General features: G+C 40.4%; 1 protein-coding gene across 4 annotated transcripts in view; it reads left to right on the top strand.

Moving 5' to 3' along the window:
• Positions 1–13,602: 13,602 nt before the first annotated feature.
• Positions 13,603–27,535, top strand: part of si:ch211-278j3.3 (E3 ubiquitin-protein ligase RNF19A) — a 47,441-nt gene continuing 33,508 nt past the window's right edge. For 3 of the 4 annotated variants that reach the window (XM_048596880.1, XM_048596881.1, XM_048596878.1), the window contains exons 1-3: positions 13,603–13,654; positions 21,715–21,848; positions 26,645–27,513. In XM_048596880.1, the coding sequence (XP_048452837.1) occupies positions 27,029–27,513 (485 nt within the window). In that variant the 5' untranslated portion in view covers positions 13,603–13,654; positions 21,715–21,848; positions 26,645–27,028. The remainder of the gene's footprint in view (positions 13,655–21,714; positions 21,849–26,644; positions 27,514–27,535) is intronic. The other variant, XM_048596879.1, reaches the window with a different exon arrangement.

Here is a 27,535-nt window from a genome sequence, read left to right as displayed (position 1 = left end):
TTTCATTGTTGCAAGGGCTGTGTGGATTCTGGGCATTTTTTATGTATGAATGACTGGAAATATGACTGACAATTGTCCACAAGCTGTTAAGGTGAATCTGCACTTTATCTCCTTTGGAAGACAGTATATCTTGCCTGAGATAAGGTGCTCAAAATTGAATGCAGCCAGTTTTGGTTTCTTTGATCCAAAGATAATGATCTCTCACTTCTCCACATTGACTTCCATCTCCAGTTGACTTCCCCACTCATAGTTTGCTTAACTTTTCCTGTCTGCAGTTTTGGGTATATAACGTGCTTATTTCATCAAAGTTATAAGCTCATTCAGAAGACAGCCTATTCTTGTTAAACTGAAGGAGCTGAAAGATTAATAGGTGCAGGCAAGAACATGGATTTGAGATTTCAATTAGATCAGTCATGTTCTTATTGACGGGGGAGCAGGCTCGAATGGCTGCATGTCCTACTCCTGATCCTGACTTGTATGTTCATATGTAACCATATTTTTACTACTCCTCATTTTGAACCTCTCAAAATAAATAAAAATCAATGCTGAAAGGATACTTCCACTTCCACTTGATCTCATGTTTGCTAAAAGTATCTTCTACAGAATCTTAGCAAATGTTTTGGGAAATGTATGTAAGTATCAGAGACATTCTCCAATTTGTTATGCCCATGACCTTCTCAAAACCATGTGCAAGATTTATGACCATTCTGAAATGCACATGTTGGCTATTTGTGCATGGCTAGCATTTCCCTGAGTTCTCAGCCATGGTCTCCAATAACATGTTCTAGGAATTTGAAGACAGTTAGCCAGGTGACTGGTTTATCCTCCTCCTCTTCCACGAGTATGCTCGGTGTTTTTGTAGAACTATTTTTGGGAATAATTGTATTATCTTCATTCTTTCATGGGATGTGGGGTTTGTCAAAAAGGCCAGCCTTTGGCTTCCTAAGCCATTGGCATTTTAGCATTCAGGTAAAAGTCAGCCACATTACTGGAGCCACAAGTAGGCTAAACCAAGTCAGGATGGCCTTTTCTAAAGGGCATCAGTGAATGGGATGGGTTTTGACAACAATTGATAGCTTCATGGTTACCATTACTAATATCAACTTTCAATTCCAGATTTCTTGTTTTATTAATGGGATTTAAATTCCACCAACTGCCATTGTGGATTTGAACCCATGACCTCAGAGCATTTGCCTTGGTTTGTTGATTACCATCCTACATTAGCACTAGGGTATCAATATAACACCCTCCAGCTCCCCACCCCCCAAACCAAACAATATGACCAGAATTTTAGTGTCTCCACTATGATAACAGTATCCTTTTAACAAGTCTGCTATTTTCTCACTTTTCATTATAGTGTCTCCAACATTTGTTTTTTTTATATTGAATCCACATTCAACGTTACTTTGCTAACTTTCTTAATAACATTATGAACAATATTTCTATTGGCTTTGATGTTCTTCAAGTTTGTTGTTCCACGTTTTTTTTTACCTTTTGTTACCTCTTTCTATCCCCTTGGTGTTTTCATGCTTCACAAGGCCTCGGGACAAGCAATTGGACTCTGGCATTGGTTTCCTGATGCAGACATGGATGTCTTCTCTACTACTTGTTAGTCATTGTTTATATGCCTAATACTTAGTGTAACCAGTATCTTGTTACTGTTGTGCAATAAATTGTACCTTCTGATCAAAGACACAATCCTTTTCTGCTGAGAACAAGTGTAGAAAGGAAGATTGGGCAGAATTCTACACCAACTACAAGGCACCTGTGCTTGGTTCTCGGTCATCGCACTGGAAAACCTCCTGCTATCAAATGGTTTCTTGGCATGATACTAATATGTGTACACCTTGGCTTTAAGAATTCACCTGCAAGGACTCCATGTGCTGGGTGTATACAATGCGCCGACTCTAGTGGCAGTTAGTTTCCTTTGTGCATCTGCATTGGACGCACAAATCAGTGTTAATGTTTGTTTCATAGATTGTAATGTATTTTGTTATTGTAAATGAAGTAAGCCATGAAGTTATTCAGCCCCTGGTTAATGATTGATTATTAAACTGCTTTCATTAGCATGACCCGGTGAGCAGTGTTGGGAAACATCATGTTGATTAGGGTTATCATGCTTTACAGTCAGCAAGCAAAGCTACTGTTGGAACACATGATTGACAGTCTTAAATTGTGCTCAAGTGTATGGGGAAAACTTCAATGCCTTTGGTTGTTACAATGTTGGAAAGTGTTGAAAAACACAACTTGCTGGACAAATCCCTATTGAGATGTCGATTTGACTAACTTATGAAAGACAAGCGATCAGGATGTGTGTGCCGGATTAATAGCAAACAAGAGAAGGTCATAGCCTAGTTTAAATTGGGAAGTTAAATCAGGAGACTTCCAAGCAGAAATTAAAATGTTTAAATAATGTTCAGTGCTCGTACTTCTCAATTTGGATATGTTTGCTGCAGAAAACAAAGCCATTAAATGTTGGTTAGCAAATTGGGAACAAAAGTCTGTGCAGACTTAACGTATCACAATGAACTGCCAAAGAACTTAAAAATCCCCCAAAAGTATGGACCACATTAGAGTTAGCTTAAACTTTTGTATTCACCAACTAGAATTCCTGTCATTTAGACACCAAGCACATAGAATGTATAGACCACTTTATAAGCAGATGCAGAAAGACGGGTTTATTGTGATTTTTTTAATGGAGCTAGCAAGTTGGTGACCGCATCTACCACCATGGAAACTTTCCAGAAAGATTTGCTTGACAACCCCAAGAAGGAAGGATAGATGCAACTCCAAAGCAAACCTTCCAGGTTGATGAAGCTTACAGATCCCAAGTACAAACCTGATGGTTGACAGAAACATGACAACATTCAAACATAATAAGACATATGCAAGATGTGACCTTCAACAGTCGCTAAGGATGTACCTAGCTTTTAATCCATTTTGCAAGGCATGTGACACAAAAAAACTTTTGGGACAGGCAAAGTCTGATACAGATAGAGTCATATACTAACTGAACAGGCATTAGGAATACCTTCAAATTTTAAAAAAATCCATCTGGTATCCTGCCAGATGCATATACGTGAAGTGATTGACAAGCCAGAACCCTAAGTATACAATACAAGGAAGGGTAGTGAACATCTGTTTCACACTGTCAATGTCATTGGAAAACATCAAAGTTATCGCACCATCCAAAGTGTGTGTGGTGAGCACCAATACGATAGCTTTGTGATTTCTTAAAAAACATGTACCCACACACATGGAAAGCCATGACAAAACCTATGAAAATAAAAGTTTCAGCACGCAAGTTCATTAGCTCCATGTGCAGGATCAAGCGTTGGCCAATACAATCAATCTGTCTGGACATTGCTGATGTTCTGTGCGTAGACACTGATAGATGAGCAATTGCAGGTGTACCAGCTTGCTGAGACCTTGCACTTGTTACAGTCCATGGATTAGTCTAACATTAAAATGCTGGAAACTGCAGCACACTGTCAATTAAATTCATGGAAAACTGAATATGACAGAAGAATGAACCACAGAATCCCTACAGTGTGCGAACAGGCCCTTGGGCCCAACAAGTCCACACCGAACCTTGGAGCGTCCCACCCAGAACAATCCCCCTATTCCCCACCGATTCTACACATCCCTGAACACTACGGGCAATTTTAGAATGGCCAATTCACCTAACCTGCACATTTTTGGACTGTGGGAAGAAACCGGAGCACCCGGAGGAAACCCACACAGACACTGGGAGAATGTGCAAACTCCACACAGGCTGGAATCGAACCCGGGTCCCTAGCGCTGTTAGGCAGCGGTGCTAACCATTGTGTCACCGTGCAGCCTCTTTCTTTCCTCCTTTCGTCCTTTCCTCCTTTCCTTCTTATTTTCTCTCTCTCGCTCTCTCTCTCTCTCTCCCCCCAATAAGTGGAATACTTTCTTTCAGATCACCTTGACCAGATGGGCAAATGGGCTGAGGAGTGGCAGATGGAGTTTAATTTTGATAAATGTGAGGTACTACATTTTGGTAGGGCACATTGGGACAGGACTTGTATGCTTAATGGTGAGGTCATAGGGAGTGTTCCTGAACAGTTGCTGGAGTGCAGGTTCATAGTTCTTTAAAAGCCGAGTTGCAGGTAAACAGGGCAGTGAAGAAGGTGTTTGGTACACTTGCCTTTATTGATCAGTGCATTGAATATAGGAGTTGGAAGGTTATGTTGCAGCTATACAGGACATTGGTTAGGCCACTTTTGGAATTCTGGTGTCCCTGCTATAGGAAAAATGTTGTGAAACTTGAAAGGGTTAGAAAAGATTTGCAAGGACAAGAGTTTTAGCTATAATGAGAGGCTGAATAGGTGGGGCTATTTTCCCTGGAATGTTAGAGGCTTGCGGGGTGACTTTACAGAAGTTTATAAAATCATGAAGGGCATGGATAGCATGAATAGTCAAGGTCATTTCCCTGGGATAGGGAGTCCTAAACTAGAGGGCATAGGTTTAAGGTGAGAGGGAAGAGGTTTAAGAAACGAGATAAGAGGCAACATTTTCATGCAAAGGGTACTGCATGTATGGAATGAACTGCCAGAGGAAGTTGAGGAGGCTGGTACAATTACAATATTTAAAAGGCAACTGGATGGGTGTATGAATGTGAAGGGCTTAGAAGGGCTTAGAACGATATGAGCTAAATGCTGGCAAATGGGATTTGATTAATTTAGAATATCTGGTCGGCATGGACAAGTTGGACTGAAGAGTCTGTTTCCATACTGTTCATCTCTATGACTCTATCATTGGAGCTTCAGTCTCAACTCTCTGCTGTTGATTGATTAAAGTTGAAGAAGAAAAGACTAAACTACTAGATTAAAGTCCAAACTAGACAATATATTGTCTGAGTTGAAATCGCTAGAGAATACCTCCACTTAACTATCAAGAGTGAAGATTTGAAGGAAAAAGAAAGGATGCTGAACAAATAGATCTGTATCACTAATCTAGTGAAAGAATTGAAGATTTATAGAAAGATCAGGAGTAGGCCACGTGCAAAACAGATCAGACTCAACAGGAGCAGCTTCAGAAGCATCAGCATGACCTCAAATCAGTGCTGCATATCTGCAAAAACAGATGGAAGTGTGTGGCATGTACAAACTACTACAAATCACTCATCAAATTGACCTTTCAGAAGTGTGATGTTTGAATAAATCCTCAAGCAAAACTAAGTGGAGCCAAACAATCACTGAAAAACCAGGTGGAAGAGGTCCAGGCTTCCACGATTACCAAAAATAAACAAGTTAGAGAGGCGGCCAGTTGTTAAAGCAGGTTATAACAGAAACAAAAAATGGACAACAGAAGGCCAAAACTTTGATAGCATTGGAAAATTCTAGGGTATAAAAACAAGGTTCAAAATGAGTTGGAACCTCCTGAGGAATAAAGCAGCAACTGCCAAGAAGATGTGAACCACTGGAAACAGTTTGGGGAATGAGATTAGTTAATGGTTAATCTGCAACAAAACCTGATAGCGTTGCATCAGAATAGGCCAATTCTGGCATAGCAACTGCCACCAATGAAAGAAAACTTGACAACGCAAACTGAGATGACGGGCAATATTACTGACTGGGATCTCCAATCAAAAGTCCAGATCTTACTAATCCCATATGTCACAGAAACTTGGGCTCACTTATTAGTGTAAATTGTTCATTTCTTTTGGAAAGCTAGGATATGTTGTATGTGTCAGTTATGAAAAAGGGTCACTGGGGTTGAAAGGTTAACTCTGCTTTTTTTACACAGATGCTGCCAGACCTGCTGAAATTCTGGTATGTTTTTGTTTCAGATTTCCAGCATCTGCAATTCCTTATTTTTACAGTAAAAAGCAGCTACTTGTATTTCAAAGGAAATCTGTCAATTTTTTTTCAAAGCCACTTTGAAACCTCAGTGTCATAGAGTCATACAGCACTGACTACTGATTCTGTGCAAAGGCAAGGTCATCTTCTTAAAGGAGACAGAAGATCATCAATTTGAAATTTAGAAATGGTGACAGTTAGGCTCAGCAGTTTATAAGTAGCTTCAAGTGTATGACTGCTTAATTCAGTGAAATGCCACTGCCATGCTCAAGGGACAAAGCACCTCTGAGTAAATTCAATGCAGGTTGGTGGTCCTAGGTTAGGAGTAATTTGTTCCAGTCCCCATCCCTCACCAGTGCTTTTAAAAAATGTCTTTTGTTTTGATCGTGAATGATGATGTAGTCAACCATGCATGGTAGATGATTTAACACGAGCAATTCAAACTGCAGACTCGCAGAAATGATGGCTGACTAATAACCTTTTGCTGATACTTGGCACTCTTGTTGTGCATGGCTCAGCAGTTCATCCACATCAGTTTCCCACCAAAGCCATTAGCGCTCATTTTTCAAAAAAAAGCAAAACAGCTGTAAAAGGTGAGAGTACAGAAAACAGGGTCACCCCTTGCTAATATTTGCCAATGATTTACCAAGCACATGTGCATGACTAATCCATTTTGATTTCATAATTTTAATTTGGTGTGTTGTTTTTTCCTTTCTATTTGTTAGCAATACTAAATGTTTTCCTGTATACCCATTTAAAAATGCGGAGATCAGTTTTAACCTAGCTTCATAGTTTTGCTCTTTGCACACAAGTATGGTTGCTGAAATCTCAAATCAGTCCTTGTTTCAAAACTGAGAGAAGTATGAAGTAAATACAGGTAAAAGCAAAATGTTGCAAAAATCTGAAATAAATGCTGAATGCAGAGCAGATCTGGTAGTATCTTTGGAAAAAAAAAACGCTTTAACATTTTGAGTCTGGTATGATGATTCTTTGGAACTCAAAGGACTTGGAAATGTTTTGGGTTTTATGGTGTTGAAAAGAGAAGACAGAGAACTAAAGGAAAGGTTTGGGTTATATTAGAAGCGAGGAAAGGTAAAAGAACAAAGCTGTCATGAATCAAAAGGCAAAGGGAGTGGGAATGGTTGCTATAAAGTAACAAAACAATGGTCAAGAGTGTCAATTGCAGAATAATGGGTATCTCTGCCTGAAAACAAACACATGAAAACAAGATGCAGATTGGAACTTGGCAAAACAAGGAATCAAAACAGAGAACTGGTTCATGGTCTGAAGTTGTTGAACCCAGAAGCTTGTTGTTCCTCAAGCTTGCTTTAAGCTTCAATGGCATTATGCAGCAGGCTGAAGACAGAAATGTGAGTGTCAGAACAAGGTGGTGAATTAAAATGACAAGCTGTCAGAAAGTTAGATCATGTGGACTGAGCATTTCTGAAAAATGGTCACCTGGTCAGTGTTTAGCTTCTCAAGTGTAGAGGACTGCATTGTGAGCAATGAATAAAATATACTAAATTGAAAAATGCATAAGTGAATTGCTCCTTCATTTGGAAGAAGTGTTTGTGGCCTAGGACAGAAGGAGACAGGAGGAAAAAGGGCAGGTATCCAGCTGCTGTAATTGCATAGAAAGGTAATATGGAAAGGGGACAATTAGTCAGACGTGCTGGAGAAATGGACCAGGATGTCAAGGAGAATATAGTCTGATTGGAAATGCTGTTTGGGGATGATGTGTTCAATGGCAGTGTCATGCTAAATGTGGTGGAAATGGCAGTATTTGGTCCTTTTGAACATTGAAGCTAAGGGAATAAGGGAAACCCTATTGCAGTTCCAGGTAGGAGGGGAAGTGTGTTAGTGCAGGAGCACTAGAATTGGGTTGGACACAGTTGAGAGCAAGCAAGACTTATCAAAAGTACTGGTGTGAAAGATCTCCAAGGAAAATATGACTGAGGCATAGAAACTGGGAGAATGGAATGATGTTCTTATAGGAAGCAAGGTGTGAGGAAGTGTGGAAGGCAATGGTTTCCCAATGAATATTACTTTATAGTCCACTTCCAAAATGGAGACAGAAATCAAGGAAGAGAAGTGCTGAAATTGAACTATGTCCCCAGTTCCACACAAGAGCAGGAAGCAGCACTGATAGGTCAATGTATCTGAAAAATAGTCGGGACAGGAAGCCTCGGCAGCACTGTAACAAGATATATTCTATACTCTCCACAAAAAGACAACATAAATATGGCTATCAGCTAATATAGTTCATCGATCATGAGTACCAATTAAACTATCCCATTGCAGCAATACATTTTTTAGTAAGCTGAGTAAGGGTAGTGTGGAAAATCTATTGGCTTATTTTAACCATTCCTCAAGCCAGCTGGTTCTGTATCTGCCACATTGGCTTGCAGACTGAAAAAAAAGACAGTAAGCCAATGTTGCAGGTTAGAATATGAAATGCACTCTGACCTTCCTCATTCACCTACTGGAGTCCTTTCAGCCCCTCAAATCTGTTCCATTTCTGAAAGAAAAATTATGATTGTTCAGTAAATACCTTAACCTCACTTCATCATGTTTGCGCTCTACATCCTTGCCTAAGAAAAAACAAAATGATCTCCTGTTGCATTTTTTAACAGACCCATGATCCAATGCCTTTTTGAGATACAGGCTCCAGATTTTCAATAGCTTTGTATTTTTTTTTAAAGAAAACTAGATTTACTCTTAAATTTCTTGGCTATAACTTTAAGACGATGACTCCTCGATCTGGATCCTTTCATCAAAGGGAATAGTTTCTGTGTGTCTGTGAAAGTGCATTTCATATCATTTTCCAGATATCAATAATGAATCAGTCAAAATCTTTTGAACTCCAGAAGAAAGGCACGTTAATATAAATTACTCACATCATTGAAACTTGTAATTCCTAGTAGTCTCCTGAATTTATCTTGCAGATTTTCAGGAGGTTTGGTGCCAAAATGGAATGCTGCTGCCCCATCTAACTGGGGTAGCAATCTTGAAATTATGTCACACTATACCCAGAGTTGTCACAAAAGCTAAATGCTGTTACCTTGATTCTTAAAGGTTCCGCAGTCTTTGGTTTTTAAAATAGTCCTTTTCCCATTTTGATTCACAATAATAAAAAAAAAGAAAAATTTGGTCTTTACATTGTTCTCTATATGAGCAGACCAAGGCACTGTCCAACTGAAAAATATTTCTTCACTTTTGAATTCAAAACTCCTTTAAATAAAGGCTAACATTTTATTACTTTTTTATATCTCTGTATCAGCTTTTAGTTGTCAATATATGAGCATGCACAATTTCTTTGAAACTCCTATAATCTTACCAAATTAATTTAACCCCTGAATGTAAAAATAAACTTTTAATTAAAATAAACTGCCATATAGTAAAAGGGAGTACCCTAATTAGTGCTTGATTATCACTTAAAATAATTTCATCTTTCATCCAAAATTCACCATTGACCAGCAACACCAATATCCCACAAATCTATTTTTAAAAAGCAGCTAAGTTGCACACAGGAAGATCTCATAAGCCAGGAGTAAAGCAAGGTGGCGTTTCATTTTGTTGTTTTAATTCTGCTGACTATTGACCAGGACCTGGCGAGAACTCCATGCTGTTTTTGTAGTTCATACCGTGGGTATTTTCCACCCATTAGAACAAGTAATTGAGCTTAACATCTCGTCTCAATCTGGAACTTCTGCCTGTGCAGCATTCCTTCAGTACTGCACTGAAGTGCTAGTCCAGATTAGATGCACTGGAACTTACACTCATGACCTTTAGACTTGAACACACATTATCAACTGAAGCACAGGGTCATTTAGTGTAATTCCCATCTCTATCTCAGTAATTCATCATTAACTCAGAACTTTGGTACATAATCTAGTTTGATCCTCAATGTCAAAACAATGTACCCTCTAAACTGTTTTATTATTGTTGTGCATATTCTGTTACTTTAAGCATTCAGTGCCTTTAATTTTATTTTGCTTGGCTGTGCACATGGTATTGTAAAAGGAAACCAACTTGAGTGGCATGACAAGAACCTTCCAGATTGATGCACTGCAGCAGTGGTGTACACTTTAGAGTGAACATTGGTGTCAAATTGAGGTTAGCAGTTAACCATGAGTAACAAATCCTAGACAGCTAGCAGTTTTAAAAATTATAGTCCTGTTGTTTTTCCTTTTAGTAGAGCTAGAATTGGAAGATTTAAGAGCCGAAATGTGTTAAGGTACTAGCTGGTCTTTTCCTGTTCTATTTGGTATTTTCATATTTCAGTTTAATCCCTTTTTTGGATTGAGCTACATGATATGGTATTGTTCATCAGATTACACGTCTGAGTGCTGGATGTTCCATTATTGTCTACCAAAATGGACCTGGTCACAAAAACTTAAAATTTTAAGCAACCGTTAATCTTGAGAAGAGATCTTGAGTTAGCCTTTCCGAAGCAGTAATGCGTCCAAGGATTGAAGTCATGTTGAAAATAAATTTCTCAAACTTCACAAGTAAGGTAAGTGATGGCCTAGTGGTATTATCGCTGGACTGTTAATCCAGGGACCCAGATGATATTCTGGGGACCTGGGTTCAAATCCTGCCTTGGTAGATGGTGGAATTTGAGTTCAATAAAATATCTGGAATTAAGAACCTAATGATGACCGTGAAACCATTGTCAATTGTTGGAAAAACCCATCTGGTTCACTAATGTCCTTCAGGGAAGGAAACTGCCATCCTCACCTAGTCTGGCCTACATGTGACTCCAGACCCCAGCAATTTGGTGGAGTCTGAATTGCCCTCTGGGCAATTAGGGATGGGCAATAAATGCTGCCTGGTCAGCGATGCCCTCATCCCGTTAAGAATAAAGAAAAAAGAACTTCACAAATGATTTATAACCTGGTCTGAGCTTTTTGCTGTGCGTTCCTTCTTTGTGCCCACCCCAATAAAGCAGTTATTGCCTCACACTATGGTGTATGGTCTGTGTTGTTCATTTCATGGTGCTTACAGTAAAAAGAATCCAGCATCATTCCAATTCAGTGTGAACTAAAGTTAAATCTTATTAGGGGCTGAAATTCTATCACTTTTGTAACGTTTACCAAAAAATAAAGCCTAATTAGCTAGCACTTCCCTGTTAGGAGCCATAGCTTTTGGTATGTGTGTAGGTTTATATTTGCAGAATGGGGGTTCAAACAAGTCAAATTTCTGTGACCAAATTTTTCCATGTTTCACTGCACATGAACAAATTACTTTGCAGAAAAGGTAAACAATTCTGCTAATGTGTTGTTATCTGTGTGAATTGGGTAATGCTTATAGTTTTACTCTTTTATATTTAGTCAATACTGATTTGATGAGTCATGTAATGTTCAAGACACATGCAGTATTTGCAACTGTTAAACCTCCTCATTTGTCATTTGAATCGGATTGCTCGTACTTTGTGACTGTCCTTCAGCTTATTATGTGTTATATCATAGAATAAACTGGATTTTTTTTGCTTAAATTAAATTATGGATCCATATGCAGAACAATAACAAGACATACTGCAAACTCATTATGATTTATTGTATTCAATACTGTATTATCTGGCCATAGCTTCTTAGTTAAAGGCTGAAGAAAGACACCATTACTATGCCATCAAGCCATTGAATTAAATCAAGGTTGGCTACATGAACTGTACATGTTCCTATGGCAAAAAATCCTTAACCCCATTCCTCTTGCACACCGTACCTCAAATGAATATGATCAGACAAAAGAAATTGACAGTTTAGTGAGGAAATTCTAACGAGTTAAGCTGAGGGGTGTGATGAAATGTCTTTACATTCCTTTATGTAACGGCTGTACCTACCTCCAAGAGGTCCATATATGGCCAATTTACACTGCATCGTGGATAGATCATTGGCTGAAAAAGCCGGAAGAAGTGCCTAAATTAATCTGACTCTTTTGTTCCTTCCTCTTTGATGCCAACAAAAACACTTACGACTATAATACATAATCTGCTATGTAGTAAAATGCTGATCCTTTTGCAGGTAAAGTTTGTATGTTAATGCACTGTACTTAATTATTAAAGAAAATATTTAATCAGATATGAATACCAGCTTTAATAATCAGTGCTTTCCTGTCATATCTTCTTCAGTATCTTTTAAAGTAAAATACCTTGCATAACAAAGAGACAAATTTGTACCTTGGCTGTTCAGTGTGACATCATGTTCCATAATGAGAAATTGAGCAGAAAAATAACGGTCTGTTGAATGGTCTTTTTGGAGCCTTTGCTTATTATCAGATATAAGGTGCCTGTATTTCAATACGATTACTTGCTATTTAATTGGGGTGTTAAAGTAAACTATTGAAGATTTGCTTTGTTTCTTTCAAATGTTGCTTTTATTCACTCTTTCAATTCTGAATTATTGGCCAGAATGAGCGAGTGGAATATAATGTAGCACTGTACTATTCATTGTTGACTATTTCCCTTGATCAAAATTTATGAAAACTGATTGAAGTACAAAACGTGAGAAGTGTAGAATAAATCTTTATCCCATTCTAATTTTCGTAATTTCATTTGACCGGAGGTCGGGGTTGCCATTTACTGAACTTTTGCAATTATCCTAGGGTGGCACGATGGCTCAGTGGTTAGCACTGCTGCTTCACAGCACCAGGGGCCTGGGTTCGATTCCACTCTCGGGCGACTGTCTATATGGAGTTTGCACATTCTCCCCGTGTCTGCATGGGTTTCCTTCGGGTGCTCCGGTTTCCTCCCACTGTCCAAAGATGTGCAGGGTAGGTGGATTGGCCATGCTAAATTGCCCATCGTGTTCAGGGATGTCTAGATTAGGTGGGTTATAGGGGGATGTGTCTGGGTGGGATGCTGTGAGAGTCAGTGTGGACTTGTTGCGCCGAAGGGCCTGTTTCCACACTGTAGGGAGTCTAAGTCATCAATTAATTATGGTTTATCATAGTTTGTAGCTTCAGTATTGTAGTGACTGCATTCATAAATATTTGAAGAAGAGGCATAAACGTATTTTTGAAACATTTCAGTAGCAAGAATGTGGCTTACTTCAATCCTCACGCAATAAGATGGGTTGAAAAGCTAAACACGAAATGAATTTTGGCTTCTTGTTGTTCAAATATCTACAAGCCAAATAAGATATAAAAAAAACTCTACTTGAAAAACTGGTCTGTCAGGGAGTATGCTCCACCTTCCATCCATCCACTCTTAGAATAACTTTAAACTTTTAAAGAATCAACAGTTGTCAACCAAACCCATTTAAACAGATTGAAACCAGTACTTATAAAACAATAGACTAATAGTCTTTGCACTCTTGTATATTTTCACTGAGCTACTCTTCAAACACCAATTGTTTCATATTGCATTAAGTAATTGCTTCAATTACAAGCTTTAGTTCAAAATTTCTCAGGAAATATTATTTAATTTATTTAACAACTTTTGTAAGGATGGGTGAATCTGTGTCAGTTATTTATCAGGAAAATAAGTATTCTACTACTATTGCGTTTTTTTTTAACTTTACTGCATGTTTGTATGTTTATGTCAGTAAGTTCTCAGTTTAGCCTGAGCTCAGTTTTGAAAGTTATAGAATTTCAATTGACATGTTTTGACATCTAGCAACTTGGTAGCAAACATACAGTATCCTCCAAAAAGTTGTTTTATTTTTGAAAAGGAGGCCTTAAGCCAGCTAAAAATGATCCCTTCTTGCAAAAGTTATTTCCATCAACAGAGTTTCCCTGTGGAGAAAGAATTTAACATTAAAAATGTTTCACTTTCCCAGCAAAAAGAGAACCTCGTATCGACTGAGACTGCTTTTTGGGAGACCTTACTGGTGAGTGATATCATCTAACCAAACTTGTTGGATCTACGTTGGACACTGTTGGCACGACATTCAGGACATCAGCACTTCTCCTATCATTCTCTGCAGCACAGAACTGTCCACCAATCTAGTAAAGTTCATCTCTCTCACATCTTGTTGACGGTCAATTGAATGTAATGATGCACATCATAATTGGAGCCCTATGCTCTATATCTCTCCCATGGCTTACTGTCCTCTCAAACACCACCTTCTCCACATATCCTCCACTGACAAAAAACCCACAGGCCGATTGAAACCATCATTGCTATGCACTTTGCACTCCACGACGGCCCATTCAATCCATGTATTGCTCACCTTTCATCTCTACTCATCATATAGAGTAACCTTCAGAGCAAAATGGCCCAGCAAACAACCTTGGAGCCAAAGGATGGGAAACGCAGGCAGTCGCCAAGTTTCTTGAGATAAACACCATCTGTTCAAAGGCAGGGCTTTAAGTGACCACAGCAGTCCTTGCAAAACAGTTTAAGACTCAACCAATAAAAAAAGTGTTGTTTTCCCAAAATCCTGAGAACTCACGCAAAAATTGTAGTGAGGTCTTTCACTAAACCATTTCATATTTGTACTTCATCAGAAAAATATTTCTCGTAAACGGCACTTGATGTGGCTAGCTAAAATCGCACTGAACAAATTTGCTGCCCATCCTTTCTGTATCTGTCTCATATATTAAAAGAAAACTTCTTCAGATTATTAGTTCTGTTTAAAACCTTGGAAGTGTTTGTATTTTAGAAATTTTGTTTCTGATTTATTGTTGCTCACTTTGTTGTAATGGACTATAATTTTCTTTCTTCTTTTCAATCATTTTGCTGGTGTTAATACTTGTGAGCATAATCAAAAAATGTGATGCTTCTGAAGGAATTTCAACAAAGTGCAACCAAAAGTAGTATTCCAATCTTTACACAATGGTTCATTGAAAATGTATTCTTGCAGTTCAGTCTCATCCAACATAAAGACGTGGAGAGATGTTTATTTCATTCCAATAACATTCAAAAACATTTCTTTGGATATTGGTCTTCAAGTTTTTGAGGAATATAAGCCTTTTCACTACCTCTCATTGGCAATTGAAGAGAAACCATCAGAATGACATTTTAACAAATGGGAATCTTAAGGTCAGCTCACTGAAAAAGTCATTTTCTGTAACTGGGATGAGTGGGCGGTGATTTGTTTCTTTCTGAAATTCTTTTGCTAGGATCAGATATTTCTTTATTTGGAAAGGAATGTATTTCTTTTCTTTCCTTACTTACTGATAAGCATATCTGGATTTGATGTCTACCTTAAGAGGCAAAATCCAAATTATTGGTTGCACTGACAAAATCATAGATACCAAAAATTTTCATAAGCACTGTTTCAAAATCATTTTTATTACTTTTGCTTCAAGACCGAGTCTCTCTTCACCAATCTAGTGCTGGCCAGCATTGAACATTGGGTCTACCTGTGCCAGGAGAAAATGTCAGCCTTCCACACGAGCAGTGAATGGCAACATCCAAATGACGGCTAGCACTTGAAATAAATTTTCATGCAACAAGCAGTATTTTTAATTTGTTTTAAATCTTTAGAACGAAGAACAAAGAAAATTACAGCACAGGAACAGGCCCTTCGGCCCTCCAAGCCTGTGCCGATCCAGATCCTCTATCTAAACCTGTCGCCTATTTTCCAAGGATCTGTATGCCTCTGCTCCCTGCCCATTCATGTATCTGTCTAGATACATCTTAACTGACGCTATCGTGCCCGCCTCTACCACCTCCGCTGGCAACGCGTTCCAGGCACCCACCACCCTCTGCGTAAAGAACTTTCCACGCATATCTCCCTTAAACTTTTCCCCTCTCACCTTGAAATCATGACCCCTAGTAATTGAGTCCCCCACTCTGGGGGGAAAAAGCTTCTTGCTATCCACCCTGTCTATACCTCTCATGATTTTGTAGACCTCAATCAGGTCCCCCCTCAACCTCCGTCTTTCTAATGTAAATAATCCTAATCTACTCAACCTCTCTTCGTAGCTAGTGCCCTCCATACCAGGCAACATCTTGGTGAACCTCCTCTGCACCCTCTCCAAAGCATCCACATCCTTTTGGTAATATGGCGACCAGAACTGTACGCAGTATTCCAAATGTGGTCGAACCAAAGTCCTATACAGCTGTAACATGACCTGCCAACTCTTGTACTCAATACCCCGTCCGATGAATGAAAGCATGCCGAATGCCTTCTTGACCACTCTATCGACCTGCGTTGCCACCTTCGGGGTACAATGGACCTGAACACCCAGATCTCTCTGTGCATCAATTTTCCCCAGGGCTTTTCCATTTACCGTATAATTTGCTCTTTACTCAAGAATGAGCACACCTTCTTCTGCCTAAGGTGTGATGTGGGCATCCTTCCCCACCTGATATTGTACCTTTAGTAATACCAACAAGTCAAATTGGTGACGAATCCACCCAATACATCCCAGATGACAATGAGTATTGGCAACCGTTCTTTTCATAGACTATAAGAACTAGGAGCAGGAGTAGGCAAGTCAGCCCTTGAGCCTGCTCCATCATTCAATACTATTATGGCTGATCTCATCTCAGTCGCAACTCTGCTTTGCAGCCTGCTAAACCATTGACATACTACGAATCAAAAATATTATCTCCTCCTTAAATTTACTCAGTGTCCCAAAATCTATCTCTGGGTCAGTGAATTCCACAGATTCACAACTCTTTGAACAAAGTAATTTGTCCTCTCGCTCTCGTTCTCTCACACACTCCAATCAGTTTCCCCTAAAACTATGACCTTTCATTGTAGCTTGTCCCACAAGGGAAAATATCCTCTCAATGTCTACTTTGTCAATCTCCTTTAGCATCTTTTGTACCTCAGATCTCATTTCATTCTTCTCAACTCTCCAGACTACAGGCCTAAGTTGCTCCATCTCTGTTTGTAAGACAAACCCCTTATCTCTGGAATCAATCTGGTGAACCGCCTCTAATGCAACTACATCATTTCTCCAAGTAAGAGGACCAAACCTGTACCCAGTACTCCAGTTACAGTCTCGGTAATACCTTGCACAGCAATACTTCCCTGCTTTATATTCTATTCCTTTAGCAATAAATAGCAAAATTCTATTTACCTTCTTTATTATTGACTGAACTTGCATACTAGTTTTCTGTGATTCATGCAGGAGAACACCCAGATCCCTCTGCGCTAAAGCATTCTGCAGTTTCTCTCCATTCAGCTAATAAGTTGCTTTTTTTCTCATAGATCAAAATGGATCGCAGTTATCTCCATTAAACTTGGTCTGCCCTGAATTTTGGCACATTCAGCTGACCTATCCATATCAATTTGTAAATTTCTTATTTCTTCATTGCAATTTACTTTCCCATCTATTTCAGTGTCATTTAAGCACATTTCATTATCAGGGCTGTCCACTGTGCCAGTGCTTTCACATGCTGTTCCAAGACTCATAAGAGCTATGCTTTATAGGCAGAAACAAAAGCCATGAACTATCTCTCATTATAACATATGTTTTGCATAGTTCTCAAAGATTGAACTTAAGCAGAAGATTAAGTGTGACTGTAGTTCTAGAGCAGTTGGCTTGACATATTCGTCAACTATTTTCAATGTTACAAAATGCTTTGTCACTGGAATCAATTACTGTACTCAAAAGATAACTTAACTTAAAACCATTAGTTACTTTGTCCAGCAGCACTAACAGGACAGTATGTTCTGTGCCCATTATGTTGCATTGTTCTGTATCTAATGCAAGATAAATAATTTCACAATTAATATATTTGTGGTTGCGAGGCATTGCGGCCAGATGAGTAAAAGAAGCCTGCGCAACAACTTGACCTGCTTAATGTTTCAGATAGGTGCATATTTATGGATTGAATTTGCAATTATGATGTCTTAACATTTGGTTCAGTAAAATTTGCATGCTGGATGAGAAATTTAAATAAAAATCTTGCAGTTAATGGCGCAAACATAAACTTCATATGCTTAACCTTTGTTTCAGTAGTATTGCAGCAGCTGTGGGGGAAGTGGTGGCGATTGCAACACAGTGGAAAACTCTTAATTGTCTGCATTAGTGGAAGGCAAATTATACGAGCAGGAGTTTTTTTCTCTTATTTGTGTATTCTGACAATTCAATCTTGCCAATTTGATAGAATTGACAGAGATAGTAGGAACTGCCAATGCTAGAGAATCTGAGATAAGGTGTAGAGCAGGCCAAGCAGCATCAGAGGAGCAGGAAAGCTGACGTTTCGGGTCTAGACCCTTCTTCAGAAATGGGGGAGGGGAAGGGGGATCTGAAATAAATAGGGAGAGAGGGGGAGGCAGATAGAAGATGGATAAAGGAGAAGATAGGTGGAGAGGAGACAGACAGGTCAAAGAGGTGGGGTTGGAGCCAGTAAAGGTGAATGTAGGTGGGGAGTTAGGGAGGGGATAGGTCAGTCCAGGGAGGACGGACAGGTCAAGGAGGCGGGATGAGGTTAGTGGGTAGGAAATGGGGGTGGGGCTTGAGGTGGGAGGGATGGTTAGGGAGGCGAGGACGAGCTGGGTTGGTTTTGGGATGCGGTAGGGAGAGGAGAGATTTTGAAGCTTGTGAAGTCCACATTGATACCCTTGGGCTGCAGGGTTCCCAAGCGAAATATGAGATGCTGTTCCTGCAGCTTTCGGGTGGCATCATTGTGGCAATGCAGGAGGCCCAGGATGGACATGTCGTCCAAGGAGTGGGAGGTGGAGTTGAAATGGTTCGCGACTGGGAGATGTACTTGTTTGTTGCGAACCAAACGTAGGTGTTCCACAAAGCAGTCCCCAAGCCTCCGCTTGGTTTCCCCGATGTAGAGGAGGCCACAACAGGAACAGCGGATGCAGTATACCACATTAGCAGATGTGCAGGTGAACATCTGTTTAATGTGGAAGGTCTTCTTGGGGCCTGGGATGGGGGTGAGGGGGGAGGTGTAGGGACAGGTGTAGCACTTGCTCCGGTTGCAGGGAAAAGGGCCGGGGGTGGTGGGGCTGGAGGGGAGTATGGAGCGGACAAGGGAGTCACGGAGAGAGTGGTCCCTCTGGAAAGCAGATAAGGGTGGGGAGGGAAAAATGTCTTTGCTAGTGGGGTCAGATTGCAGATGGCGGAAGTGTCGGAGGATGATGCGTTGGATTCAGAGGTTGGTAGGGAGGACGAGGGGGATTCTGTTTTGGTTTTTATTGCGGGTAGGGCGTGTGAGGGATGAGTTGCGGGAAATGCGAGAGACATGGTCGAGGGCATTTTTGACCACTGTGGAGGGGAAGTTGCGGTCCTTGAAAAACGAGGACATCTCGGATGTCCAGGAGTGGAATGCCTCATCCCGGGAGCAGATGCGGTGGAGGCAAAGGAATTGGGAATAGGAGATGGCCTTTTTGCAGGAAGGTGGGTGAGAGGAGGTGTATTCTAGGTAACTGTGGGAGTCGGTAGGCTTGAAATGGATATCGGTTTCCAGGTGGATGCCAGAGATGGAGACAGAGAGGTCCAGGAAGGAGAGAGAGGTATCAGAGATGGTCCAGGTGAACTTAAGGTTGGAGTGGAAGGTGTTAGTGAAGTGGATAAACTGTTCGAGCTCCTCGTGGGAGCACGAGGCGGCGCCAATACAGTCATCGATGTAACGGAGGAAGAGGTGGGGGATAGGGCCAGTGTAGCTTTGGAAGAGGGATTGTTCCACGTATCCTACAAAGAGGCAGGCATAGCTTGGGCCTGTGCGGATACCCATGGCCACCTCCTTTGTCTGTAGGAAGTGGGAGGAATTGAAGGAGAAGTTGTTAAGGGTGAGGACGAGTTTGGCTAAGCGGATGAGGGTGTCAGTGGAGGGGGACTGGTCGGGCCTGCAGGACGGGAAGAAGCGGAGGGCCTTTAGGCTATTTGCATGGGGACTGTGAGTGTACAGGGACTGGGCGTCCATGGTAAAGATGAGGTGTTGGGGACCAGGGAATCGGAAGTTTTGGAGGAGGTGGAGGGCGTGGGTGGTGTCATGGACGTAGGTGGGGAGTTCCTGGACCAAGGGGGAGAAAATGGAGTCGAGATAAGTGGAGATGAGTTTGGTGGGGCAGGAGCAGGCGGAGACAATGGGTCGACCAGGGCAGTCAGGTTTGTGGATTTTGTGAAGGAGATAGAAACGGGCGGTGCGGGGTTGGGGAACAATGAGGTTAGAGGTTGTGGGTGGGAGGTCACCTGAAGTGATGAGGTTGTTGATGGTTTGGTGGTCGGGGGTAGGGTCATGATCAAGGGGGCAGTAGGAGGTGGTGTCGGAGAGCTGGCGTCTGGCCTCGGCGATGTAGAGGTCAGTGCACCATACTACAACTGCGCCTCCCTTGTCCGCAGGTTTTATGGTGAGGTTGGGATTGGAGCGGAGGGATCGGAGGGCTGCACGTTCTGCGAGGGAGAGGTTGGAGTGGGTGAGAGGGGTGGAGAGGTTGAGGCGATTGATGTCTCGATGGCAGTTCGAGATGAAGAGGTCAAGGGAGGGTAGGAGGCCTTGGGGTGGTGTCCAGGAGGAGGGGGTGTGTTGGAGGCGGGAGAAGGGGTCAGTAGAGGGAGGGTTAGTCTCACAATTAAAGAAGTAAGCGCGGAGGCGGAGGCCGCAGAAAAACTGTTCAATGCCCAAACGTGAGTTGTATTCATTGATGTTTGGGTGGAGGGGGACAAAGGTGAGCCCTTTACTGAGGACTGACCGTTCACCCTCAGTGGCGTCACAAGCTTCAAAATCTCCCCTCCCCCGACCGCATCCCAAAACCAGCCCAGCTCGTCCCCGCCTCCCTAACCATTCCTCCCACCTCAAGCCCCACCCCCATCTCCTACCTACTAACCTCATCCCGCCTCCTTGACCTGTCTGTCCTCCCTGGACCGAGCTATCCCCTCCCTAACTCCCCACCTACATTCACCTTTACTGGCTCCATCCCCGCCTCTTTGACCTGTCTGTCTCCTCTCCACCTATCTTCTCCTTTATCCATCTTCTATCTGCCTCCCCCTCTCTCCCTATTTATTTCAGAATCCCCTTCCCCTCCCCCCATTTCTGAAGAAGGGTCTAGGCCCGAAACGTCAGCTTTCCTGATAGAATTGACATTCTGATTCTGACTTGTGAAGGAAGTTTGTTTTATGACCAGTTAATAGGTAACCACTTTTCTTGGGGGAGGTAGTGGAGGAGGTATTCTAGTTGGCCCTCCAGTCAAAAGATATCAGTCTTTCCACTGTCTGCCCTGTGATTTCATTATGACTTCTTAGAATTTCAGTCTTTTCCAGTTTAATGGGAGAGTATACATTTTTAAACTGTTCAATTCTTATAATTTGTGATTAGTTTCTTTATATACTATGCAATCTATAGATTTTGATTAAATTAGTTTGAGATTTCTAAAGTTACTTCTGAGACATTGTAAAATTTTAAACAGTTGATCATTTTAGAACCAACTATGTGGTGTATTATTCTTTGTGATTACGTCAAGGAAATCAATTCCTCACTCGGCATCCTTTTTGGAGAAATGTTAAATTGAAAGCAGATTGCAACTCTGTCTTAGTTTTTATCCAGACACGTTTTTTGCCTTAGAACAATCCATGTTCAAATATCTGAGGAGCATGATCTTGTAGTACTTAAGGTTTTCTAGATGGAGGTACTTACAGTAGAATTACATTGTTCTAGTTGTTCACTAGTACCCATTCCTAACAGGTGTACTAAACATGATTTTCTTGGATTCAGGTAATCATTTCAATGTTACAATGAAACCACTAACATATATGAACCTTGCCTAAAGAAAGACCAATTTGACCCTAATTATCAATCATAAACAAATAAGATTTGTTTTGCTTCAGGTAAGTAAACATTTTGCAATCCATAAAAGTCAATTTGTCTGAACATCTGAGATTATAGTGAAGAAAAAACATTGTGTTCATTTCAATGTTAAAAGTCACTGGCAACTGTAACATTGGGCAAGTTATAGTAATTGCAGTCTTCTGAAGTTAAAGACAAGCAAATATTTGGGTGCCTTCCTTCTAATACGCTGTTCTCTTCTCCAAACAGAAATCAAGAAGTAATCAATAGGAAAGTGGAAAAGAACTTAAGTTGCCAGGAAAGCCTTTGGATAAACAACAGCTATGAATTAATCAGGGATTTAAGATGGTGGGCTGACAGGCATCATCAGTCCACATCTGTAAGTACGTATATTGTGTTATAAATTATTTACATTTAAGGGATTAGCAGGGATCTGCAAAGTTTTTGATTTTGGGTCTGACTTTCTGAAATAGTAAGATATCTCAGAAAAGCAACTTGCTTTTGGAGTTGATTTTGCTTAATTTTCTAAACTCCTGCTGGCTTGCTAGAGAAATAATTCATGTTTAATACTCTAGGCAACTGTTTGTCTCTGCAGGTGATAACAATTTCATTTTAATTCTGTTTTTGTTCCATGATCGGTCAGGATGATATAATTGTATTTGTATTTCAATATGCGCATCTTATCAAATATATATGGTATTTTTGATTGTACTACTATAAAACCAATTAGGATTTCTGCAGTGTGAAACAAAGTAAATTGGTATTTCTAATGTATTTTGAACACAAGGTACTTCTCATGCAAAGAAGCTAAACAGTTTCAGATTATCTCCAGATTGACACTTTTTTTGGTTATAAAGATTTTGGGCTTAATTTTACCAAAATCTGATAATTGTCAATTTTGTAGAGTTTCATGGAGGGTTTTTCTCTGCGATCGTGAGTGAAATTTCCCATGCAGTTCTCTGCTACTCGCCTCATTCTGTGTGCACTATGCTTCTCTGGTGCTGCACTCAAGCTATCCTGCATTCACCTCCACTGAAAGTACCCATCACTATCGGACCTTCTAGGATTTCCGCTGCCATATTTAAAGCCCTGCTGTGTACCAGATCAATTGCTACTAGCCCCGAAGAACCCTTTCCAATACAAGCTCAAATTCATGATTGTATTGCTATTTTGTATCATCACCTGTTTTGATTGACAATTATTAAAATGCAGCTACAAGCATGAAGCTAGGCAGGCTTCCCATCCTTGGTGCCGTACCATGTTAGAATCTTACCTGAAGCAGTAATATTCCTTCTCAAACACCTAGCATAGCACAACATTTTGTTGAATGTGGGACCATCACATGTTGGAAAACCTTCAAACAGTTGAAAACGCCAACTTTTAGTGAACAACAGGAATAGCAACTTTATTTCTTGTTGTGTTTTCTTCACATATATTTCAGGAATAAAAAAGGGCTGCTTGCCCTTCTAGCAATAGCAAATTTGCTGTTAATGAGCAATCTCTTCATCCAACTCCATTATTGGACACGGGTATCATTTAAGACCAACGTGGCTTATGGTGCCTGAGGCTGAATTACTCTATTATGCCAAAGGCAATGTTCCTCCTGCTCAGGGTGTGTGTCTTCCTTTTGGTGACTGCTGCAGTTGTCCCAGTTCTTCACCATCCAAAACTACCCTATTTCTGTGCTCCAGTTGCGCAGAGCACAGCATGCAAGGATTATGCAGCACACTCTGTCTACACTGTACTGAGACCCACTATCTCTTTCCAAAGAAAAAACGACTGTCCAAACATCATAACCTTGTCTATAATAAGATAAAACAAACAATTACAGATGCTGGAGATCTGAAACAAGCAAGAACAGATATTAGTGGAGAAACTCAGCAACTCGGAGAGAAAACACAGATTTCTCTCCACAGATGCTGTTCTCAAGGATATAAACTGTCATGGCAGCTTCTAGGGAAGCTGGTGCAGACTTCTACAATGTGGTTTCAATGATCACAGATGATTGTACACTGTGGGAATGAACCCATGTTTGTTGATGTAATCTGCTTCGTTATAGGAAATGCAGTAGGGTTGGCCTGGGATTCTGGATTGCTTTTCACTGGACAATGCTCATCAGTAAGTAAGTAAGTAAAGTAAAAATCCACTGAGTTCCAAATAAAGAAATACCTGATCCCAGCAAAAGAACTTCAGAAAGAAACAAGAATAGAAATCAAAACCAGAAAGATAAGAAGCAAAAATGGAAGGCGAAAAAGGAAGGGCAAAAAACAAATTGGGCCATAATGCAAAATAAAGCTGAAATGATGAACGAGGTTAAACAGATAAGCCTGAAGGTTTTATGTCTAAATGTGAGGAGTATTCACAATAAGTTAGGTTAATTAACAGCATAGATAGATATAAAAAGTTATGGTATAGTTGTGGTTAAAAAGCTATGGCTGCAGGGCTATCAAGGATGGTAACAGAGCTATTCATTATTTAGGAAGCATAGACAAAAATGGAAAGGAGATGGGGTAGCATTGTTGGTAAAAGATTAAACCAATGCACTAGTGGGAAAGGATATTCACTTGGAAAATCATGATGTGGAATCTGTTTGGGGAGAGACAAGAAAAACAAAAGGGCAAAAAACATTGCTGGGGATTGTATACAGGTGTCCCAAAAGTGGTGAAAATGTCAGGGAAGGTATTAAACAATAAATCAGAGATGCATACTTTATTTTACATATAGATTGGCCAAACCAAACATGAAATAATATTGCAAAGGAGAATTTCCTGGAGCAAGTATGTGGTAGTTTTAGACTACTGCATTGAGGAGCCAACCAGAGAACAGGCATAGGCTATTCTAAACTGGGTACTGCGCAGTGAGAAAGAATTAGTTAACAATCCTATTGCTGGAAGAGCCACTACAATATGATAGCTTTCTTCCTTAAGATGGGAAATGAGGTGGTCAAATCCAAAACTAGGGTCCCAGGGCAGCACAGTGGCTCAGTGGTCAGCATTGCTGCCTCACAGCGCCAGGGACCTGGATTGGATTCCACTCTCAGGTGACTGCGTGGAGTTTATGCATTGTCCCCATGTCTACTTGGGTTTCCTCCCACAGTCCAAATATGTGCAGGTTTGGCAGATTGACCATTCTGAATTGCCCATAGGGTCCAGGCTAGAAGGATTAGCCATAGGAAATGCAGGGTTACAGAGGTTGGGTGGTGGGCTGGGGTGTAGGTCTGGGTGGGATGCTGTTCGGAAGGTTGATGTGGACTCGATAGGCCAAATGGCCTGCATTCCCACGGTAGGGATTCTGTAATTCTACGAAATCTAAATAACGGGAATTGTGAGGGTGTGAGCCACAAATTGGCAAGGATAGATTGGGGAACCTTAAGAAACGGGTTGATCGTGGATAGGCGATGGTTCATATTTAAAGAATGTGCGCACGATTAACGATAATTATTCATTCCTGTTCGATGCAAAAATGAAACAGATAAGCTGTGCAACCATGGTTTACAAAACAAATTAGAGATAGAATTAGATCCAAAGAGGAGACATACAAAGTTGCCAGGAGGAAAATGTTGGAGTCTGAGAACTAGGAGCATACAGCAAAAGAGGACAAGAGGTTGATAAAGAGAGGGAAATAGTGTACGAGTAAAATTTGCAGGAAACAGAGCTGATTATACAAGCTTCTATAAATATGTGAAGAGAAAACATTAGAACGACAAATGTAGATCCGTTACAGTCAGAAGCTGGGGAAATGATAGTGGGGAGCAAAGAAATGGTAGAAGAATTGAACAAATACTTTGGTTCTGTCTTCACAAAAGAGGGAACTAGCAACATCTCTGAAATGTTAGGGAACCAAGGATAGAGTGAGAGGGCAGAACTGAATGAAATGCATATTAGCAAGAAAATGGGGAAATTAATGGATTTAAATGCTGACAGATCATCAGGGCCTGATAATCTGCATCCTAAAGTAAGTGACCCTCGAAATATTGGATGTAGTGGTGGTCAACTTCCAAATTTCTGTAGACTTTCAAACAGTTCCTACAAATTTGGACAGTAGCAAATGTAACCACATTATTTAAATAAAGGGAGGGTAACAAAAAACAGAATTACTGAACAGTTAGTCTAACACCGTAGTGGGGTAAATGCTGGAGTCTAGGATAAAAGATGTGATAACAGAACAATTTGGAAGGCATTAACTGGATCGAACAATGCCAGCATAGCTTTGTGAAAAACTATCATGCTTAATAAATCTACTGGAATTTTTTGAGGATGTAACTAGTAGAACAGACAAGGGAGAACCAGTGAATGTGATGTATTTAGTGTTCAGACGGCTTTTCATAAGATTTCTCATAAGAGACCAGTGGGCAAAGTTAAAGCACATGGGATGAGGGTGACATATTAGCATGGTTCAAGAATTGATTGACAGATGGGAAGCAGAGAATGGGAATAAATAGGTCTTTTTGAAAGTGGGAGGAACTGACTTAGTAGGGTACAGCAAGGATCTGTGCTTGGATATATGTCAAAACCATGTGTGTGGTGAGTGTTTTAATCATGCTGTTCAGACTTGTGTCGCATCTCTGGAGCAGGTAGATTTGAAATCAGGCCTTCTGGCTCACGGTAGGGATACAGCCACTGTGCCACAAAATCCCATCTGCATTCTCAACCACAGAACTCCGATTTAATTACGAAAATGGGCCAGATCTGTAGGGTACCATTGTGAAAGGAGATATATAAAGAAATTAGACTTTAACAATTTTCTAACCAATTAACACTTAAAACCTTATCATTAGGGTAGTGCAGCAACAGTCGCATTTAATATGAACAATAAGGAAGTGAGTAACTTTCCTACTATTGGTAAGTGACTGATGTACATGAGTTTAGTTTTGAGACCAATTTTTCCAAGTGTGGTTTTGTAATGAATTCAGTTTTGTGTAGAATTCATAACTCAAGTGTCAAATTAACACACCTTGGTTCTAATCTATTGAGAGTTTTGTTTGCAAATACGTTTAGGTTCAATTGAAAATTTTCAGCGGTGGAAAGGTCTTTCTGATGTGATCTCGCTTTAGATGAACAATTATAACATTACTGCTTGGATAAGCTTTATATTGAGATGAACATATTGAAGCATGTTTTAAATGCAAGAATTTTCATACAACTAATTTCCCCTCCTTTTTGCTTTCAACTTTTTCTAGATTTCCTAATAAAATTGGACACAGCAATGAATATTGCAAGATGACATCATAACATCCAACAACTGTTCAACTCTGCGACTACATAATATCTCAGCTTGCTATGTGAATCTGTTCTGTGCTCAGACATTAAAAAATCAGTGTTGTGATTCATACTTCATGTAAACTCCATTGAACAAAACACTAGTTGTTTCAGTATTGCTAATTATATTTAGAACAACTTGGAATTCCTAAGTGGATCAAGAAACTTGCCACATTTTCTTTTTACAGTATATCCTTATAAGGATTTTGCCTTTCAGTGATCGGAGACTGTGGTCAACCACTTTGTAAAGTAATTAAGAGGAGTAACCTTGATCATTGTTGTAACTTTGCAATATATTCAAGACTATGAGGAGACCGAATAAACATCGACAGCTCCAATTCTTTAGTCTGTTCAGCAGGAAACCTAAATCAAAATCAAAGCTGGAGATGTCCACAGTTGCTGTTGAGGGAATACATGCAAAAACTGAAAATGAAGATGAAAAGAAAATGTCCTCCACTAACAGGACAACGCACTCATCCAGTAATGAACAGTTGTTGGGTACTCTAGAGTGCCCACTCTGCCTTCTTAGCCAACCTCGATCCCAGTTCCCAGAGATCACTTCTTGTCACCATCGTTCTTGCCTGGCTTGCTTACAGCAATATTTGAAGATTGAAATTACAGAGAGTCGGGTCAATGTTGCCTGTCCAGAATGTTCTGAGTTATTTCATCCATCAGACATCCGTATGATTCTCAACAATGGCAGTTTGATGGAAAAGTACGAGGAGTTCATGCTGAGGAGATACCTTGCATCAGACCCAGATGCCCGATGGTGCCCTGCACCTGACTGTAGGTATGTTCTGCATGACTAATCA

Source organism: Rhincodon typus, chromosome 5 (assembly GCF_021869965.1).
Source record: "Rhincodon typus isolate 14 chromosome 5, sRhiTyp1.1, whole genome shotgun sequence".
NCBI classification, from domain to species: Eukaryota; Metazoa; Chordata; class Chondrichthyes; order Orectolobiformes; family Rhincodontidae; genus Rhincodon; species Rhincodon typus.
Note: the sequence above shows the minus strand (reverse complement) of the source record. Positions and strands in the feature narration are given on the sequence as shown.